Source organism: Dasypus novemcinctus, chromosome 24, assembly GCF_030445035.2.
Source record: "Dasypus novemcinctus isolate mDasNov1 chromosome 24, mDasNov1.1.hap2, whole genome shotgun sequence".
NCBI classification, from domain to species: domain Eukaryota; kingdom Metazoa; phylum Chordata; class Mammalia; order Cingulata; family Dasypodidae; genus Dasypus; species Dasypus novemcinctus.
In genome coordinates, this window is record NC_080696.1 from 67,314,919 (window position 1) to 67,334,803 (window position 19,885).

The 19,885-nt window shown below is 66.4% G+C and overlaps 2 protein-coding genes across 2 annotated transcripts; one reads left to right on the top strand and one right to left on the bottom strand.

Annotated features, from left to right (window-relative positions):
- Positions 1–332: 332 nt before the first annotated feature.
- C24H20orf204 (chromosome 24 C20orf204 homolog) lies at positions 333–1,381 on the top strand (the record flags this gene model as incomplete). Its single annotated transcript, XM_023590654.2, has 3 exons — positions 333–713; positions 793–945; positions 1,077–1,381. Coding segments are annotated over 3 exons (675 nt in total), but the record flags the coding sequence as incomplete, so codon positions are not given.
- An 8,068-nt stretch (positions 1,382–9,449) lies between these two features.
- On the bottom strand, positions 9,450–11,321 carry SOX18 (SRY-box transcription factor 18). The gene is made up of 2 exons (XM_058287345.1): positions 10,863–11,321; positions 9,450–10,627 (listed from the first exon to the last, which is right to left on the bottom strand). The coding sequence occupies exons 1-2, from the start codon at positions 11,215–11,217 to the stop codon at positions 9,828–9,830; spliced, it is 1,155 nt and encodes a 384-aa protein (XP_058143328.1). The 5' UTR covers positions 11,218–11,321; the 3' UTR covers positions 9,450–9,827.
- Between the last annotated feature and the right edge of the window lie 8,564 nt (positions 11,322–19,885).

Sequence of the window (19,885 nt, forward strand, 5' to 3'; positions counted from 1 at the left end):
GTCTCTGAGCCCCAGTCCCAGTTGGGGTTCAGGGGAGCCCCACCTGGGTGGGTTGTGACAGAGCCTTGTACTGAACGGGGAGCTGAGCCAGTGCAGGCTGCCCTCCCAGGCCAGGTGCGAGGGGCGGGGCTTGGTGAGCGAAGCACCCAGCCTGGGTGGGTGTTGTGTCCACATAGGTGTTGGTGTGGGGGTTGCAGACGGGCACTACCGGGGGCCCCTCAGCCCCGAGTCGGCTCTGTCCCCTGCTGAGCCCCCTCGGCTGTGGGTCTTGTGTCCCTTCCCTGGAACAGCAGGGATTTTTCCTGTGGACTCCAGGGCCGACGACCAGCTGACACCCGGCAGCTCACGTGCGCCGAGACGTTAGGAGAGGCCGCGAGGGGTGTCCCCTTCCCCTTCTAGCCAGCCCGGTGCCCGTCCTGACCCCATGTCCCCTCCAGGTGCCCCCCACGCCCGTGATTGGGGCGCTCCTGCTGGCGTTGCTGGGGGCCGCAAGGGGCCAGGCCGGTGCCCGTGTGTGCAGCGTCGCCGAGGTGCTGCGCCACTACCGGGCGGTCATCTTCGAGGACCTGCAGGCCGCCGTGCAGCGGGGCGTGCCGGGGGCCCAGCAGACCGGGACAAGCTCCAAGCACGTCCATTTCATCCAGCCAAACCCGACCCGAGCCGGGGCTCCCCGGCGGCCCGCATGGGGCGGGGCCTCCTGTCGCTCCCAGAAGGTAGGGAGGAGGTGCCCACCCCCCAGGGCTGCGCCACCCACCACCCCCCTCAACACCGGGCTTCTCTCCTCCTCCCCAGGAGCACAGTATCCTCCGGTCCATCGCGTCCCTGGGTCGCACCCTGCGCAGGGCGCTGTCCGGGGGCCGCCGCGGGGACCTGGAGAAGGCGGCGTGGACCGTGGCGGTGCGCACTGAGGCCGTGATGCGGCGTCACTGCAAGGCGCAGCGCCAGGTGTGCTCCCGTGCATGCTCAGGGACCCGGCCCAGGTGCCCCCAAACCCTGCTGCCACGCCCGGCTGCTGGGGGTGGGGCGGTGGGGTGGGGGCGAGCCGCAGCAGCCGCTGACCGCCTGTCCCCCGACAGCGGATCCCACAGCGTCCGGACTCTCGCCCTGCCGGGCGCCGCCGTGGTCGGAGGCGGCTTCTGCTGCGCGCCCTGGATGCCGTCGCCACCTGCTGGGAGAAGCTCTTCTCGCTGCGTGCCGCGGCCTCAGGGGCGTCCTAACGCGCCGTACCCCCCGCCCCCCGCAGGAGGCCCAGGAGAGCAAGTGGGGCCAGGAGTGAGCCTCATCTGGTGACAGTGGCAGCCACCTGCTGCTGACCTCGGTGCCTCCCCGCCGCGGGCCTCCCGGAGGGCCCAGGACACCTACGGCACCCCAGAAGGTGCTCACCCCCCCTTCCGGCCACGAAGCCTCAATAAACGAAGCTGACGCTGCGCTGTGCTGGCGCTCTTCCCTCGCCCGCCAACTGCAGGCCTGGGACCGCGGGGTCTGCGCCCGCGGTGGGGAGCGGGGCTTGGGCCGGGTGGCAGGGGGTGTGGCCCGGCTGGAATGTGGGGGGACACCTTCCCACAGCTGGAGCGCGCCCGGGCTGAGCCGGTGCTCCTGGACAAGGCAGCAGGGGGCAGGCGCGGGACGCTGGCCCGGCTTCCGCTTCTCATCACGTGGGAGGGCAGGGGTGTGTGTGGGGCCCTAGAATCTCGCCTACCCACAGGGCTCCACTCTGGGGGGGGTGAAGGGGGAGGGGCGGGGAAGGGTGGAAATGGGGGGAGGGGAAGGCCGAGCTTGGGTGAATTCGGAGCAAAACAACCGGATAAAGGAAACGGGCCTGAAGGGAAGCTAGCCGAGGACCTGGCTGCAAATGCGGCCAGGTCATTTCCTGCGGCCAGGGGAGGAGGGGTCTGTGCCGGCTCCAGAGGTGGGCCCTAGCCCCCTCGAGGCTCTCATCAAGCCCCTGCTGGGAACCAGCCTTGGGGCTCAGGTGGCCCCTTTTTCCTGCCCCACATCCCAGGTGGGCTGAGTCCTGCCCCATCCCTGGCCCCCTAGGAGAAGAGAAGGGCAAGTAGAGGCCCACAGAGCTGCCGGGCAGTGGACTCCAGGCTCATCAGCCTGCCCCCACCTATGAAGGGACCCCAGAGATCCCCAAAGCAGGCCTTGCCTCCCAGGTGCCCTGGCTGAGCAGAGGTGAGCAAGCTGCACAAAGCACGGCCTTCCAGGGGAGAGTCAGCTTATCAGTCACCACAGCAGGCTGGCTCTGGCCAGCACATGCAGCCTGGACAAGGATTTAATGGGCGAGGAAGCTGAGGCACAGGGAGGTTAGGAGCTTGCCCCAAATCCCACAAGTCGGAAGGGTCCAAGCTGCCTCCTGGGCTCCAGTGAGTGGCCGGGTCACCAGGACCTGCCACACACCCGGGCGGCCCCAGCGCTGTTCCACACACCACGCCGAGAGCAGCCTCGTGGCACGGGTTGCGGGCTGGCGTGGCCACGAGGGGAGGGGCGTGCCAGCGGGGATGGACCCATGGGCAGATGAGCGCAGGCGGAGCTGGGACTCAGGCCGAGGAGACCTCCTCCGGCTGCTTGGGGTGGCAGTGGTGTGCGGCAGGGTGCCAGGCTGCCAGGAGTGTGTGGTGGGGGAGGCGGGGGCTCAGGTGTCTCATCTTAGTAAATCCTGATGGAGGTGTGGGTGGGGCCCAGCTCACCTGTGGACACGAGTGTGGGCAGCGGCGCAGGTGTGCCTCGTTTCTGGGCACCAGGAACCACGGGCAGAGGGCACCTGCGTCCTGGGCTCTCGAGCCGGGGTCAGGGTCAGGGTCAGGGCCCAGCCCTTTGGCTTCGTTTGTAGCAAGGAAAAGGCCCGTTGGGTTGTGTGTGAGCTTTGGGCAGCTGGTGGTGGGGGTCGGCTGATCTGGGGGCTGGAGCAGGCAGGGGGCTCGTGGCCTGGGCACCAGTGCCGCCTTCCCCGGCGCGAAGGCCCTGGCGTCCTCCCCTGTCCCGGGGCACCTGGCTTCCTGCTCTTGGGCCTGCCGCAGACAAGGTCTTCAGGGGCCCGGCCGCACAGACCCCAGCCCGCTGGCCTGTCACCCACTGCCACCTCTTCTTGGTCAGAGCGAGCAGACCCTGTAGTCCTGGGGGTGGCAGGGGTGTGGGGCAACAGGGAGCCCCGTCCATGTGAGGAAGGCTCGGGCCACCCCAGCCTCCTGGGGAGCAGGAGGACCAGCAGGGCCTCCACCTTCCAGGCACCCACAACCCCTGCGTCCCGTTTGTTGTGTGGGAGAGACGCCCCCGCATCCCACCCCCACTGCTCCTCCTGGGGGCTCTGCCAGATTACCCGGGGGAGTGTAGGTGTGAGTTTGTGAGCACACACACGCAGCTGTGTGCCGTGGGGTCTGTGAGCACGTGCACAGGGCTGTCAGCTGGTGCCCTGGTGTCGTCCTGAGTGTGTGCACGAAGTGTTTTGTGTACGGTGGTGTTTTCTGAGTGTGTGCACGCAGGGATGTGTACGCGGTGTCTGAGCCCGTGCACGCAGGGATGTGTACGCGGTGTCTGAGCCCGTGCACGCAGGGATGTGTACGCGGTGTCTGAGCCCGTGCACGGAGGGATGTGTACGCGGTGTCTGAGCCGGTGCACGGAGGGATGTGTACGCGGTGTCTGAGCCCGTGCACGCAGGGATGTGTACGCGGTGTCTGAGCCCGTGCACGCAGGGATGTGTACGCGGTGTCTGAGCCCGTGCACGCAGGGATGTGTACGCGGTGTCTGAGCCCGTGCACGCAGGGATGTGTACGCGGTGTCTGAGCCCGTGCACGCAGGTGTGTGTGAAACAGTGGAGTCTGTGAGCATGTGCATACAGTGTGTGCTCAGGTTTAGGTTTCCTGACCTTGCCCGACCTCCCACCTCTTTCTTCCCCGCTTCCTTCCCCCCGCTTCCTGCTCTCAGAACCCCCCTGGAAAGCGTGCCTTGGAGCACCTTGGCAAATGGCACACCTGGGGATGCAGCAGAGCTGCCCTGCTCCTGGTTTCACCTCCGCCCCACTCCGCGCCTACTGTCCACCCTCCAAGGCAGCCTCGGAGCCCGCTCTGTCCAAGCCGACTGATGAGGGGCCTGGGCCAGCTCACGGCTGTGGGGATGGGCTGCAGAGCCCAGACCCCTCCCTCTTACCTGCAGAAACCATCTTTCCTCCAGCGCGCTGTGGCCAAACACCAGTTGTTAACAGGACAGAATCCCCCCAGGCTCAGCCCCTCGAGAGCATGTGGCTTCACTTCTGTCACCTGTGGCTTCTGCCACCCCTAGGACAAAGCTTGCTGGAGCAGGGTGAAGCACCCCAAACAGACCAGGTGCCGAGGAGGCTCAGAGAGGCTCGGGGCTGCAAGACCCCCGCCAGGCTCCCCACCACAGCTCCTAGTGGCTCCGGGGCAGCTCTGGATGTAGTCATGAATCTGCTTCCTGCCGGCCTCCCCGACAGCTCCCTGAGGACGTGGACGGGTTGGCCGTCATTTCCACTGCAGTGGCCAGCACACAAGCTGCCCAGCAACGCTGGCCGGCTTGGGCTGCCCAGAACTGACCTGGAGGTGGGCAGAGTTGCAGAGACGCCACAAGCGCTAGAGCGGCAGGGGCCTGACCCCGTGGGTGGCCCTCTCCCACGTGGCGGCACCCTCTCTGCTAAGGCCCGAGGCGGTGGGCTGAGGTCTGGGTCTCCATCAAGTGCTGTTTCAGAGGTCCACGTGGCCAGGGTTGGGGTCCACAGCAGGCCATCCACACCAGGGCAGTGGGGGCTGCAGCCTCGAGAGACCTAGGCCTGGAGTGGCGGGTCAGGGCGCTGGCCAAGGCTGCAAAGCTCCCTGCAGCCCAGGGCCAGAGCCTCCAGGCACGCAGGGAGGGGGCCAGGCCAGCCGGAAGGGCCTCTCCAGACTGGGAGACTTTGAAAGAACATCTGGAACACGGGTGCGTGAGACCAAAAGGGAATCCCGACTGTGCAGCGTGCCCCCCGCTCCACACCCCCACCCCTGCAGCTTCAGGCCGCAAGCAGGCTGCAGGGGTTGGGACCATGCCCCTTCCCTGCCCACCCCCACAAGGGCTGCAGCCTCAGCCTTTGCCCAGCCCTGGGGGTCCCCTCACAGGCTGCAGCAGCCCTTCCACTCACCCCCAGTCTGTACCAGCCACCACCCCAACCCTGGATTTGAGCTGAGCTGTGCCCAAGCTGAGCCAGGGGAAGGGGAGGGAACGATCGGCGTTCCTGGTACCCACCGTGCTGGCCCCTGAGTGAGGTGGGGGCCGGTGCCCAGGGCCCACAGCTCTGCTCTCCAGGGCCATGCAGGGGTGGGCACGCAGCCACAGTCACACGGAGCCACGCTGGGCTGCAGGTGGCTCAGGAAGCACCTGCACCTGGCCCTGCAGGATGCCTGGTGCGGGGCTTTGCGTGTGCGTGGGACCTCCACGCTGCGCAGGTGCGCAGAGGCCGCCTCTCCAGCTGTGCTTGACTCGGAAACAAACAAGCCCCCATCCCAGGAAGCAAATGCTCAGGGAGGGCTTGCAGGTGCTGGGCCCATTGTCTCTGCCATGGCCCTCCGGTCCCTGGCGGGGGGACCAGGGACAGCCCCCATCCTGCCCCCTCCCCAGGAAGAGATGGAGGCTTGTAAATAAACACGGAAACAAACTACTGCACCCCCCACCCCCCTATTAAACCGAAGAACTGGACAGGAGGCTGCACCTGGTGTGCGGGGTGTCCTTGTTTGGGGGAAACGGGGAGGTCAGGACCTCGGAGGGTGAAGCAGGGGCACAATGCCTGTGTGGGGGAGGCGGGACACAGCCCAGGCACCTCCCGGCTGCACCTTGGGGCCTGTGCTTACATCTGGGGGCACAGCCTGGCTGGAGGAAACCCCTGGCCTTGTGTCCCACCCCCACCGCCCAGCTGTGACAGCGGTGGCCTGCGGGCCGAGGGGCCTAGTGGGGAGTCCAGGGGACTGCCGGGTTCAGGGGTCAGCTCAGGCTCGAAGCCAGGTTGGCAGGCCACCCGCCGCCCTTGACGCCCCCTGCCCGGCTGGCGCCCCCTGCCCAGCCGGCTGCCGGCGTCTGGCTGGGGCTCCCGGCACGGGGCTGTGCGCCGAGATAAGCGCCGCGCCCGCCGGCCGCTTCCTGCACTTCCTGTGCTTCCTGCGCCGCCTCCCAGCGCCGCCGCCGCCGCGCGCCCCTTCCTGTTTTCTCGTGGGGGCGGCCAGGGGCGTGGGAGCCTCGGGCAGGGCGTGTGAGACCTGGCGGGGTCGTGGGAGGCAGGACGGGGCCTGGGAGAGGGGCGGCGTCGTGGGGCCCTGCAGGGGTGGAGGAGCCAGGCAACTGGGGATCTGGTCCCGGGGCATGCGTGGGCGGGGCTCCCCTGGGGGCCCCATTGTGGGTGCGGAGGCCGCTGGGGTGGGCGGAAGCTGGGAACACAATGGGAAGGAAACCTGGCACTCCCACCCCCAGCACGGTCCTGGCCCAGAACTTTGCCTTCCCCCACTCGACTGAGACCCCCCATTTCTGGACTGGAGTCTACCCCTTGGGCCCTCCCTGCTGCCTGGAGGGAGGGTGTGGCAGGTCAAGGGTCAGGGGTCTAGTCAGGCCCTAAAGAGCCTTGGTGTGGGGGGGGGGTACTATTTGGGAATGGACGTCAAACCCTCTGGACTCGTCTTTTGGCGGGAGCTGCTCTAACATGAGCTTGCTCAGATTTGGTCTTTAGAAAAGCAAGATGACGTGGATTTTCATGAAAACACACGGCCATGCGGAAATTTCTCCACGAATGTCCACGGCAGCCCTGATGGCGATAGCCAGAGGTATTGGGGACAGCCCAAGTGCCCATCGGCAAATAGGCGTGTGGACAAATGTGGTCCAGCTGTGCCACGCAATACTGCTCGGCTGCAAAGAGATGATGTTCGGTCCACGTGACATCACGGGAGACCCCTGGCCGCGCCATGCTAAGTGAAAAGCCAGTTACGGGAGAGCACGCAGTGCACAGTTCCAATGATACGAACAGTCCAGCACGGCAAGTCCACAGAGACAAAGCAGAACAGGGGTTCCCTCCACCAGTGCGGGAGGCTGGGGAGAAGTGGCAAGTGCTGAAGCCCTAAAATTAGCTTGTGGTGATAGTTAAACAACTTTGCAAATATTCTAAAAATCATTGAATTGTACACTTAAAACAGTTATGCAGATTTTGTGAAATGGAAACTAAGTGGTTGGATTTTCTAAATTCTTGTTCAGTTGAGGGGGAGGCTGGAGGGAGAGGGACGCTCTCTGCCGCGTGACGTCCTCCCCCAGGCCTTGTGCCGCCTTGCCCGCCCGGGCGTTCCTCCTTGGGCCCCTGTCCCCAGCCCGATGTTGCTGGGGAGAGGGGTGCGCTGCGCCTGCTCTCAGCCCCCTCTCCCTGCCCACCTCCCCTGTGCTGCCTGACTGGGGGCTGGAGAGGCCCAGAGAACAGGCAGGCCCCTCTGGGACAGGCTGGGTCCGGGTGTTGGGGGAGCCTCGGCCAGTGCCGGAGGAGCTGCCGGGTCGGTTCCTGGCTGGCCTGACTCAGCAGGAGCTGGGGGGGCACTTCCATTCTCAGACCGTTGGAGGAGGGCCAGGTGGGAGAGGAGGTAGGAGCCCGTGGGAGGGTTGGAGCCAGGCAGGGTATCGGTCTGGCCTGGGGCAGAGAGGGGCTCCCCAAGGGGTGCTCCTCAGGGACGCTGGGCAGCGGGTCCTTCGAGGAGCCCCAGCCCACCTGCCGTTGGGACCAGCCGCCTTCGGTGGGACCCCGATCGTGTCCCCCCCTTCTGTTCCAGCCCCTGCACCTGGGGAGGGGGCCCCAGGGAGCACCCTGCTCTGCCCTCCCCCAGCACAGGCCCTGGGGGCCTGCAGGGCCTTCGAGGGGCAGACCGGGTCTCTGGGTGTTCCTCCGGGCAGCTCTGGGAGGCGCTTGGGCAGCTCTTTTCCATGCGCTTAAGCAGCAGAAAAGGCTGATCCTCACCCTGCCATGGGACGAGCCTGAAACTGGCCGGGGTCCCCACCCACAGCCCCGTGGAGGCTTATCCCCGAAGAAGGTGGTGAGGTGGGGGTGTGGTTTGCACACTCGTGTGTGCTTCTCCCAATGCACAACCCCAGGAGAGGCCAGTGTGGGTGCCTGGGACACCTCCAGGCCCCACGAGGAGCTGGCAGCCCCTAGCCGCGGTGCATGTCTTCCTGCTGTGCGCTGGGCACGCTGGCACGCTTTCCAGGCGTGAAGGCTGCATGCAGCGTCTCCGTTTATTTCTGTGCTGTCTGCGTCTAGCTGGGGAGATACGTCCACCTTGAGCTCGTCTCCTGCCCACCTCAACTGCTCCTTCCTTTCTGCCTTTGTCCTTTTTTGTGTGTCTCCGGCCTGACTGCCCATGGCGTGGGGACAGCAGGGTCCAGTTGCCAGCTCTCCCTGGGGTCTTCTCCTCGACTGGAGGGGCCCCAATAACCAGCCCCACGTCCCCTGCCGCCCTCACCCACCCCCTCCAGGCCCACAGAGCCATGTCCAACACATACACACCCACGGGCCAGACACACAGCTTGTGCCATCGCAGCCTCCCGCACACGCTCGCAGTAACGCACACCTGCTGCACGCATGCAGCCGCCGGGATCCTCACACACGGTCTCCCTGACACCCTGCTGCCTTAGGGATGTCGCATCAGCATGACTGAGTCCCAAGGGCGTCCCAGGCCTGGTCAAGGACCAGTTGTCCCCATCCCGATACCTGCTGTGGGGACTGGGGCAGGTTGTGACCGTCCTCTCTGGTGGGCCTCCCAGGCCTCAGGAGGCTTGAGTGTGTGTAGAGGAGTCGCTCCACCGGGTGCCTGGGCTGGAAGGACACTCAGTGGAGGTGACTGCCGGCAGCGCTCCCTGCGCACAGGAGCCTCGGGGGAGCCCCGGGAAAGCAGCTGGGAGCTCTGGCTGGCAGGTGCGGCAACCAAGGAGCGGCGTGGGAAGGGTGAGCGCCCCATAGTTGGGGGGCTTGGGATGGGAGGCTGAAGGCCCCTGCCCTGGCCATGGACCCTTCAACCTTTGGCTTCTGTCCCCCAGCCCCCCGGGGCCCTCCGCAGGGAGCCCCTTCTCTGCCGCGGATGCTGAGGCGGGAGGGCAGGGCCCAGGCGGGCATGTGGGCAGCGCCCGCTGGCCTCTGGGCTTGGCGGGAGTCCCAAGGCCGAGGCAGGCTGACCACCCCGGTAGGTTTAGTGAGGTAGAGGGGTGGGAGGTGGCGGGCTGGGGGGCTGGAGGGCACATCCTGGGCCCTGTTTGAGGAAACGCTGCCGCCCCCACCGCCACAGACTCACTGTGGAGAGGAAGGGCCCAGGCACTTTACTGCCACCTGGGCTGGCCGAGCCCCAGGGAGCCCCAGCCTCCAGCTGCTCCTTTAAAAAGCAAGCCCGTTATTCCTCGCGTTTAACAAGCTCTGCTACATTGACGCTTCTGTCAGGTAAACCCCGCGGAAGAAAAGTTAAAAAGTTTAATTAAAAATTAAATATATGGTACTATGTGTATAAAAAAGGCAAAGTAAAAAACCAGTCTGCTTCTAGAAAGTGCACTGAAGGGAAAGGATTAGATGCTTCAACCCAGGGAACCTGGCAGGGCGGACCAAAGGCCTGGGCCTCTTGGGAAACCCCAGGGCCGGCTGGACCCGTGCAGGGACCCCTACAGGGCAGCGGCCAACATAGCTCAGAAAAGGGGCCCCCGGGGGCGGAACGGGCGCAAGGCAGGGCATGGTGTTCCTACGGGAGCTTTACAGGCACCCCCAAAACCCGCGAAGAGGCTAGAGCAGAGACAGAGCGGGGAAGCGCAGGGAGCTGAGGGGCAGGCCTGCACAGGGCGGCCTAGCCGGAGATGCACGCGCTGTAGTAGACGGCGCTGCTGGCGTCAGACAGCGCCGAGATCAGGCTGCTCTCCTCCGGACACGACATGACGCGGGGCCCCAGCTTGGCCAGCGCCACGGGGTACGGGAGCCCCGCGCTGTCAGGCCGAGTCCGGCTGCAGTTGAGATACTGGTCGAACTCGGTGAGGTCCACGTCGGCCCACAGGTCGGCGCCGGGCCCCAGGGGCTCCGTGCCCTCGAGCGGCGGGGCCTCCGGAGGCGGCGACAGCGGGCCGGGGTACGACCCCGGGCCTGGCGCGCCCAGGGCGCCGTAGTAGAGGCCGGCCAGCGGCGCGGCGGGCGGCGCGGTCCTGAGCGCCTCAGCCAGGGGCGCCCCGTAGCAGCCGCCCGGGTCCCGGGGCAGCTCGGCGGGCGCGTAGGGCCCGCGGAAAGCGCGCAGCGCGCAGTCCTCAGGCGCCCGCGGCGGCGGGAAGAAGGCGGCCTCGCCCGGCTCCAGGCCGTCCAGCGGCGAGCGCTCGGGCGTGGGCAGCCCCAGGCCGTCGAACTCGGCGCCCAGCGGGGGCAGCTCGCGGAAGGCGCGGGCAGGGCCGGGCGCCGGGACAAAGGGCTCGGGCGGCGGTGGCGCGGCCAGGCCCGGGAGCAGGAGGCCGGGCTCCAGCCGGCGGGCCTTGCGCGCCTGTTTCTTGCGGCGCGGCCGGTACTTGTAGTTGGGGTGGTCGCGCAGGTGCTGCACGCGCAGCCGCTCGGCCTCCTCCACGAAGGGCCGCTTCTCCGCCGCGCTCAGCTCCTTCCACGCCTTGCCTGCGGGGCGCGGGCGCGGGTCAGTGGGCGGCCGTCGGGTGCTCAGACGGCGGAGCGACCTTACACGGCACGCGCCCTGGGCGCACCGCCAGCGGAGGGCACTAGCTCCACCCCGCTCCCAACCTCGCCCCTTCTCTGTGCCCCGCCGGGGAGGAAAGGAGGGCCTCCGTCCAGGGTCCCCCAGCGCGCGCGCCCCGCGCCCCGCGCCCTCCTCCCCCCGCAGCCTCGTGCTCACCGAGCATCTTGCTCAGCACCGCGTTGTGCAGGTCGGGGTTCTGCTGCGCCAGCCGCTTGCGCTCGTCCTTCGCCCACACCATAAAGGCGTTCATGGGCCGCCGGATGCGCGACTCGTCGGGCGCCTGGCGCTCCCCGCGGCCGGCGGGGCTGAGGCCATAGCGCCCCGGCTCGGGGCTGCGCGGCGGGCTGCGCGGCGGGCTGCGCGGAGAGGCGGGCGCGGCGGCGGTGCCCGGGGCGGGGGCGGCGGCGAGGCCGCGCGGCTCAGCGGCGGCCCCGGGGCCCGGGGCCCATGCACAGTCGCGGCGGGCGGGCGGGTCGTCCTGTGCGCCGTAGCCGGGCGGCGATCTCTGCATTCCAGCTGGACGCGGCCGGGGCGGAACGGAGCGCGGGGCGCGGCGGCGGCGAAGGCGGGCACTGCGAGCCGGGCGGACAGACGCGAGGACCGGGTGCGGGTAGCGGTGGGGACTGGCGGTGGCTTCGCGCCGGGAGGGCCCCCAGATATAGCGGCGCGGGGCCAATCGGCGGCGGCCGGCGGGGCGGGGCGGGCCCGGGCCTCCCCCTCCCCGAAGCGCCTTTCTTCTTGGGCCAGGACCGGATCCCGCGCGGCGCCCCCCGCGTCCCCTCTGTGGGAGAGACCTCCCGAGTGGGAAAGGGCTGCCGTTGGGCTGAGGCTCGGGAGGGGCTCCATTCCGGGGGGCTGTCAGGCTTTCAGAGTCGAGCTGCCGCGCCCCCACCGAGGAGGCAGCCCCGGTGGCCACTGGGGGAGGGTGGCAGTGTCCCTCCTGCTGGCGGCCCCTCCACGTGGCGCAAGTCTTGCGAGCTTCTAGCACAGACTTAAGGGGAGCCTGGGGCAGGAGCCGGTACCTTGGACGAGGCTCTCTGGATAACCTGTGGGCGCTCAGGGCCCCCCAACTCTCCCCCAGCATGGGTAGCTCCGCGGCCAAGCCCTCGGTGGAGTCGAAGAGGGCAGTGCTCGCGTCACCTCCTCACTCTCCAGACCACTCGTCAACGCAGCGGGACCCGGGGAGGGGGCCACGACAGGAGAGGGAAACAACGCTCCCCAAGTGGAAAGAGCCCCTGCTTCACCCTTCTTTTCCCTCCCGGGCCTGTCGGGAGGGCCTGGCATCAGCAGTAGTTAGTCCCCCCCAGGCCTGAGCGAGGCTAGATGAGGGAGGAAAGGGCCTGGGCTGCCCTGCCAGAGCTGGGGCGAGACCCCTCCCCTCAGGTGGTGGACTGTCCCATTGGCCATGTGGACAGGCTGGTTTCCAGACCAGCCTCCAGCCTTCGGCTTCTCTCTGTGCCCACCCCATCCCACCAGGTGAGGGGCCTTCCCAGGGCGACAGCCACCCCCTGCCCACAGCGAAGCGCGTCTCTGCGGGGGAGGGGCACGCAGCCACGCCTGGCTGGGGTTCTCCTGGCTCTTCTGAACATCCCCTGGGCCTGCCCCTGTGTCCATCCTGTTAGCCTCGGCAGGGCCAGCGGTGGAGGGCTGGATTTCCAGAATGGTTTCCAGGTCACCCAGGGTCCCTGCTCAGAGCTGGCCTGTAGGTCCAGGGCCCCTGTGCCTGTGGCCTGGGGGCACCAGGGCACTAGGAGGGGGCTTTTCTGATCCGGGGAGAAAACCCCTTGCCGAGGAGGTGGCTCCGGGCACTGGCATTGGGGTTCCCCCCACAGGCCTCCTTGGGCTCAGTGTCGGGGGGGAAAGGGAGCCCCCCCACCCAGTGCCTGCAGAGGGTGCTCATGGGGGGGGCCTGGGCCTGGGAAGGCCTCCAGGGTCCTCTGCGCTAGACCCCGCACACTGGGACAGATCTGTAGCTCCCCCTGCCCGGCCGCTTGGCAGCCCCCGGGAGTGCAGAGGTGACAAGCTCTTGGGAGCACGGCATCAGGCAGGATGCAGCATTACCTCACCACCCCAGGGGCCCCCCGCCGGGACGGCCGCCTCGCCCGGCGCCAGCCAGGGACCCTCCCTCCCGGCTGGGCTGTGCAGCTCGGGGTCCAGCCGTCAGGCCTGTGAGCCAGGTGGATGGGGCAGGGCAGGAGCCTCTGGGGTGTCCCTGGCCTCACTGGGTCAGCTTCCCCCAGCAAGGTGGGGGGGCTCACCCGTTTTCACATGGGAAACCAACAGGGTGGGCACTGCAGTAGGGGTGGCCCTGACCCCGGAGCTGCCTGGCGGGGACTCCCCCTGACGTGCGCGGCTGCTGTGCGCTGGGAGGGGATCAGATGCTCGTCTCTGTGTGTGGCCTCTGCACGTCTGGCTCAAGGGCTGTGTGTGTCTGGGTGTGTCTCTGGGCATTTGCCTGTGGGGGTTGAGGTGGGCACTGGGCCCCTGGGACCCCCAGACTGGCTGGACTCTGCTGCGAGGAGAGGCGGGCCTGGGGTGTGGTCAAGGGGGTGTCCCGGTATTGAGTTCCCCGGAGTGGGGTCCCCAAGGCTCCTCTGGCACCAGCTGTGGACGCAGCTCTGACCAAAGGGGAGGGAGGGGCTTCACAGTCCAGAGTGGCTCCCGTCTCCCGTGCCCCGGGCTGGCCTGGCCCAAGGAGGGCCCCTGTGTGCCGAAACAGGGAGTGGGAGGCCAGCGTGGCCTGGCCCCCGTGGTGGTGGACACTGCCCCAGCCTGGATAACGCCTGCAGGCGTCTCCTGCGAAGCATGCTGGGTAGTCCCTGGGGGCTCTGGGTGGGGGCTTGGCTCTGCTCCGGACCTCCCGAGCGCTGCCCCGGGCGGAGACCTCACAGGCGCCCACCAGCCCCAGCCCGGCAACTGCTGAAGCAGAGAGGCTGGGACCAATTACTGCTGAGCCTGGGGTGGGCCCCAGCCCCCTCTCAAGGCGGGCGCGTCCCTGACGCACAGTCCCTCAGTCCCTGGACCTGGGCTGTGGCAAGGGCTGCGGGCCCGGGGCTGCTGTCCGCAGAGGTGCTGCTCAGGCTGTGGCTGCAGGTGTCTTGCCTGCTTCCAGGGGGCTGCGAAGTCCACCCAGCACCAGGCAGGCATGTGTGTGAGCGGCTGTGTCTCTCAGCCAGGGACAAGGTGGACACGGGGGTTTTCTCCCTGGGGACAGTGGGTTCACCCCTTTCTGTGCTCCCCTGCTCAGTCCTGGGGTGCTGGGCCTGGCATGAACGGAGCCACTAGGCTCCCCAAAAATGCTGCCAGCATCACTACTGGAAAAGGGTGGATGTGGGTTGTGGGCATCCGTGCCCGTGAGCAGGGTGCAGGCGGGGGAGGGGTGAGGGGTACGGCATTGGGGTGCAGGAGGGTCTGGGCATGGTGCTGTGACCGTGCACGTTGGGGTGCAGTGCACAGGGGGCTGCCGGGCCTTTGGTGTGTGGTGCACATCTGGGGGGGTGCTGTGAGTTGAGGGGCAGCGTGGGGTGTCAGGGTCCCGTCCGACCCGGGAGGCTGTGGGGTTAGGGCAGCCTCTCTGCAGCCGCGGGGCCTGACAGTGCTCCGGGACCATTTGGGGTGCTGGGTGCCGTGCGAGAGGGACACCGCGCCGGCTGAGGGGTTGTGGGGAGCTGTGCCCGCTTTCGGGGGTGTCTCGGTGTCGTGTGACTGGGAGGCTGGGGCGTGCTGTGTGGGCCTCCCTCCCACTCACTCAGTGGGGGCTCCCTGGGAACCGGGCTGGGGGGCCAGCAGCTCTAGGTTTCCGTGGCAACGGCAGGGAGGGGCCAGGAAACACCAGCTCAGGAAGGAAGGCCGGCTGTGGAGGGGGCTGAGCAGGCGCCAGCCTCAGCCGCTTTGTCCATCGCAGCCCGCCACCCGTGCTCCTGCCCCTGCGTTCGACTGCCCCCCAGCCCCCACCCAACTCTGTCCCCAAGACCCCCCCTCCGGGCACCGCGCTCGCCCTCAGCCATGGGCGCGGCTCCCGTGGCTGCCTTATTCGGTGTCTGGCGCCTGGGCCGCATCCAGGGAGGCTGTGACCGCGGCTGGCGGGGGCGGCGGGGCCGTGTGCCTCTCTGGAGGGGCTCCCACTGCCTGTGCACCTGCCTGTGGGTCCCTGCGTGGCTCCCACTCGCCGCCCAGGAGGGGAGCGGCCGCCTGACCGTTCTGCCCTGGGCTCGGGGGGCAGCTGCTGCCCGGTTATGACACCAGCTCCTTGGGAAGGAGCCAGTGAGGGAAGCCACTGAGGAGTGGGAGCACAGGACCCTCCGTTCTCCCCCCACGGGGTTCAGCCCAGGCGGTCAGCCCCCCTCTTGCCCCAGCTGGGCGCTGCGGGGCTGGAGGCCTGCAACTGTGCGCCTCTTTTCTGCTCTCGCCCTGGCTTTGGTGACAAATCTCCTTGGTGGTCCAACAGGCTGGGGACAAGGGCAGGTCTCTGTCCTCAGGAACCATCTACCCTGGGACAGCCCCCCACCTCCATCCCAGCTCAGGGGTCCGGCCCCACCCCTGGTGCAGGAGCTGCGTTCTGGTGAGGCAAGGCAATCTGTAAATATGCAGACAGGCCAGAATTCAGAACGCCGGGCAGTGATTCGGGCCGCGGTGGTGACGCCAGGGGGAAGGGCTGCTGGGATGGACGCTGCATCTCCTGAGTGACCTTAGAGCCAAGTCCTGAAGGAAACGTGTGAAGGAGCCCCGAGGCTGGACGGGGAGGAGTGTCTGAGCAGGGGAGCAGCACGCAGTGGTCCCAGGGCAGGGACAAGCGCCTGGTGTGTGGGAAGAGCCCCGAAGCTGCAGCAGGGGTGGTGGCCCACGGAGCGGGGACTTGCTTCTCTCCACGAGACTTGGGCCCCTGGGAGGGCCGTGAGCAGAGGCAGAATGTGCCTCAACCGGTCGGGGGAGAAAGACCCTCAGCTGAGAAGGGCAGGGGGCCAGGATGGGAGGGGTGAGCTCCCAGGCACGGTCAACCTGGTGTCCCCATGCCCCTGTCCACCCCGGCCCTGGTCCTGCCCTGGCTCCCAGGCCTGGCTTGCCCCGGGAGACAACGCTGCAGGGACCCAGGGCTGCCACCTTCACCCACAGCCCCGACAACTGCCGCTGCTCGGGTCCCTGGGGAGGGGGTGGAGAGGCCTCCAGGCTGGCCGGCTGGCAGGCAGGGAGGTGGCGTTTCTGGGAATTGTGTGTGGGAAGCGCATTGTTAGAGCAAGTCTGGAGCAGCCGCTGCGGCCACCGTGGCCTCTGGGGGATGCCGCTGGCCACCCCCGGCACTGCCTCTGGGGTGGGACCAGGGCCAAGGCTGGGAAGCAGAGTTCCCTGAGACCCTGCCCTGGAGCAGCTGTTCCATTCTGTGGACTGGGAGACTGAGGCCCCAAGCATGGGGTGCTACCACTGGCCCCCGTCACTGATGGCAGGGCAGGAGTGGGCCCTCTGTCCACTGGTGGGGGGAAGCTCTCGCTGAACCCCCAGTCCCTTCCTGCACACCGCCCCACCTGACCTCAGAGAGTCCAGGAGCCCCAGGAGGCCAGGTGGGGTCAGCTGGGGTCACGGCTCCCAGAGCCCCCTTGGTGGGACCCGCAGGCCCCACACTGGGCTGGAGGGTCTGATGAAATGGGGTTCCAGAGCAGCCAGGGGGTGCCTGCCCACCTGCGCTTCCAGCACCTCGGGAAGCGGGGCGCTCCGTGTGAGCGCAGCGGTTTGGACCGTCCCACCTTCCCTGCCGCGGCCAGAAGGGACGCACGGATGTCGGCCCTTGGGGTCATGGCCAGCTCTGGGTGGGGGGTGGGGGGCCCCAAATAGAAGAATAGAAGTCCCGGGCTCCCCTTGTGTCACGTTGCCCACGTGACACAAGGACGGGGCGTGTCAGCCCTCTGGGCCAAAGGTCCTCCACCTGCATCGGGGGCTCCTGGGTGGTTGCTGCCTTTGTCCCTAGACCCCCCTTCGGGCCCATGCCTGACCCTTCGGATCCCCTTCCCCAAGCTGGGGCACGTCTCCCCCTCCGGCCCCAGGAGGGCACCCACAGAGGGTGCATCCGTGCATCTCTTTATGAAATGAGCTGCTGGTGGGAGGCGAAGCATGGAAGGCTCCCTGGAGAAGGAGGCAAAACCATCCTCAGACCTGGCAGAGGTGCAGTGGGGCTGTGAATGCCTCTAGAGCAAGTGGATGAGTTTAGGTGTCGTGGGAGCTGGCGGGGTGTTGTGGGGTCAGGTGTGTGCCCAGATGGGAGGTGTTTGAACTGGTTTTGAAGCGGGAGTGGGAGTTTGTGCAATGGTGCTGGAGGCGGCGGCATCCAGGCAACTTTGTAGAGACCCAGAAATGTGAGCCCATGAGGTGTGGGGAAGCTGGGGGCTACCTGGAACGGAGAGGCCCAGTCTTGAGGGCCTGTGTGGCAAGACTCCAGTCCAGAGCGATGTACGGAGAGGTCAGCTGTGTTCCCGGTGGTTACAGTGGCCCTGGCGCCCAGGCTGGGCAGGGCAAGGCCTAGAGGCTGGCTGAGCGGACTCCTTCTGGGTGTGGGGTCCAGGGCCAAAGAGTGTCTGCGTCGGCATCGAGTCCTGCAGCCGCACACCTGTGCGTGCCCTCCACCCGCCTGTTCGCTCAGCACGCGTTTGTCGAGCGCCAGCTGAGTGCCCCGGGAAGTGCCGAGAAGCTCAGCCCTACTGGCCGGTTAACGCCCCGAAGGTGACCCCCTCGCCAAGGGCATGGGACGGGCCTGGTGGTGGGAGAGGCCGAGGGGCGGTAAGGTGTTGTGGGAAGCCCCTTTGCGGAGGAGGCCGTGCTAGGTGAGGTCCACGTGGGTCTGGGGTCCGGTCATTGGAGCCCACGAAGGCCTCTGGTCCAGGGCCTTTTAAGGCCAGAGCTCAGCTTGGGTCGGACTCCTCCAGTTGGAGCCCTGGCGTGGGAAGGAGGTTGCGAGCCTGGCCCCAGCCCCGCAGCCTGGGCCCCCCTGGAACAAGCCAAGTCCACCCTGGTCCTCTTCCCGGTGGGTCAGCTGCGGTTCCTGCTCGGAAAGAGGGGGCTGGAGACTGCCCGGCCGGTCTGCGGCTCGGCCCTGCCACCTAGAGGCCACTGCTCACACCTGGCTGCCCCACGGCCCGGGCGGACCCCAGGCCTCGCCCCTGGCCCACGCAGCGGGCACACCAGATGCCGCCTGCCGGGCAGCGGGCCAGCCCTTGGGCACACTGTCCTCGTCCTGGAGAGGGACACGCGGTCGTCTTACCGCGTGTGGCCGGTGCCCGTGCTCCTGACAAGGTTTAATCACAGCCTCGGGAGCGCGGTGGCCAGGCCTCCCCTCGGGGTGGGCACCTTTGAGCCAGGCCCCTGCAGCGGAGCCCCAAGATGCACAGTCGGCCACAGGGTTACAGGTGAGACGCAGTTGCCACAGTATTTTTAAAGAAACCGGGCTCGTCGCCGACCCTGAATGACAAGGCCTGGATACAGAGCCTGCTGCATGCTGACCGCCGAGTTGGCGCTTCCAGCCCTGGAGGCCCCTGTGTCGGCCTCTCAGGGCCCTGTGGCAGTGGGGGTCTCCGCCCGGCAGGAGGGTGGGCTCCAACCAGCAAGCCTCAATCAGCTCAGCCCGTCTGTGGGGAGGCCCTTGGCGCACCAGCGTAGCCGGGAGCCCGTGGGACACTGGCGCAGCAGGGATCTCCGAGGCTGCAGCTTCCACTGGGCCCTGGCTGGTCAGCGGCCACCAGGGGTCTGTGGGACAGCTCTGCATGGCCAGCCCCCTGGGGAGGGGCGCATGCTCAGACCCCGGGCTCCAGCCAAGGGGCTGGCTGGGCTGGCTCAGTGGGGCGCTGCTTCGCAATGAGGGGCTGCGCCGAGCCGGTCTGGGAACCGGAGTCTTGTGCTCACCCACACGGCCTCTGCCCTGGAGGAGATGCCACCCGTGAGGAATGCAGGGCGTTTTCCTTAAAATCAGAGTGAATCTCATAACTGACCATGTTTTCCTTCTTTCCTCATGTTATTTATTTTTAATTGTGGTAAAATATATGTAGCATAAAGAACACTAACTGTTTTAAGTGGACAATTATTTGACATTAACTACAGTGACAAGACTGGGTAACTTTCACCACTATTTCCAGACTCTTTTCATCACCCCAAACGAGAATTCTTACTCATTTAGCAAGAACGCCCCGTTCTTACTTCCTCCCACCCTGGTAACTATGGTTCTGCTTTCTGTCTCCATTAGTTTCTTTTTTTTTTAAAAAGATTTAAAAAAAATTTTTTTTCTCTTCCCTTCTCCCTGCCCCCCCAGTTGTCTGCTCTCTGTGTCCATTCGCTGTGTGTTCTTCTGTGACCGCTTCTATCCTTATCAGCGGCACCAGGGATCTGTGTTTCTTTTTGTTGCGTCATCTTGTGTCAGCTCTCCGTGTGCGCAGTGCCATTCTTGGGCAGTCTGCACTTTCTTTCACACTGGTCAGCTATCCTTACAGGACCCACTCCTTGCGCGTGGGGCTCCCCTACGCGGGGGACACCCCTGCATGGCAGGACACTCCTTGCCCGCATCAGCACTGCGCATGGACCAGCTCCACACGGGTCAAGGAGGCCCGGGGTTTGAACCGTGGACCTCCCATGTGGTAGGTGGACGCCCTATCCATTGGGCCAAGTCCGCTTCCCCCTATTAGTTTCTTACTAAAAGTATTTTGTATAAGAGAATTGGTACCTCATTTGTCCCTTGTGTCCGGCTGCTTCCATCCCCACGATGTGGTCGTGCGGGGCCTGGGTCAGCACGTCACTCCTGAGGGCTGAGTGCACTTCCCTCCCATGGACAGGGCACGTTGCTGATCCTCTCCTCAGCTGATGGCGCTTGGGTTGCTTCCACCTTTTGGTTCCTCGAATAATGCTGTGATGAGCACCGATGTGCAGGTCTCTGTCTCAGCTTTCACTTCTTTTGGGTGTATACCTAGCAGTGGGATTGTTGGCTCATGTGGTAATTCTGTGCTTAACTTTCTGAGGAACTGCCAAACTTTTCCTTAGTGATGGCAACATCTCAACATCTTCTTCAACACTTGTTATTTACCATTTAAAAAATAGCAACCATTCCAGTGGATATGAAATGGAGTCCCATTTTGGGATTTTCTTTTCTTGTGCTTTTTGTCCATTTGTATATTTTCTTTGGAGAAATGTCTATTCCAGTCTTTTGCCCA

Coding starts and splice junctions, on each gene's coding strand:
- SOX18 (XM_058287345.1), bottom strand. CDS start 11,217: ATGCAGAGATCGCCGCCCGGCTACGGCGCACAGGACGACCCGCCCGCC. Junction 10,628..10,862: donor GGTGCTGAGCAAGATGCTCG/GTGAGCACGAGG, acceptor CGCGCCCCGCAG/GCAAGGCGTGGAAGGAGCTG.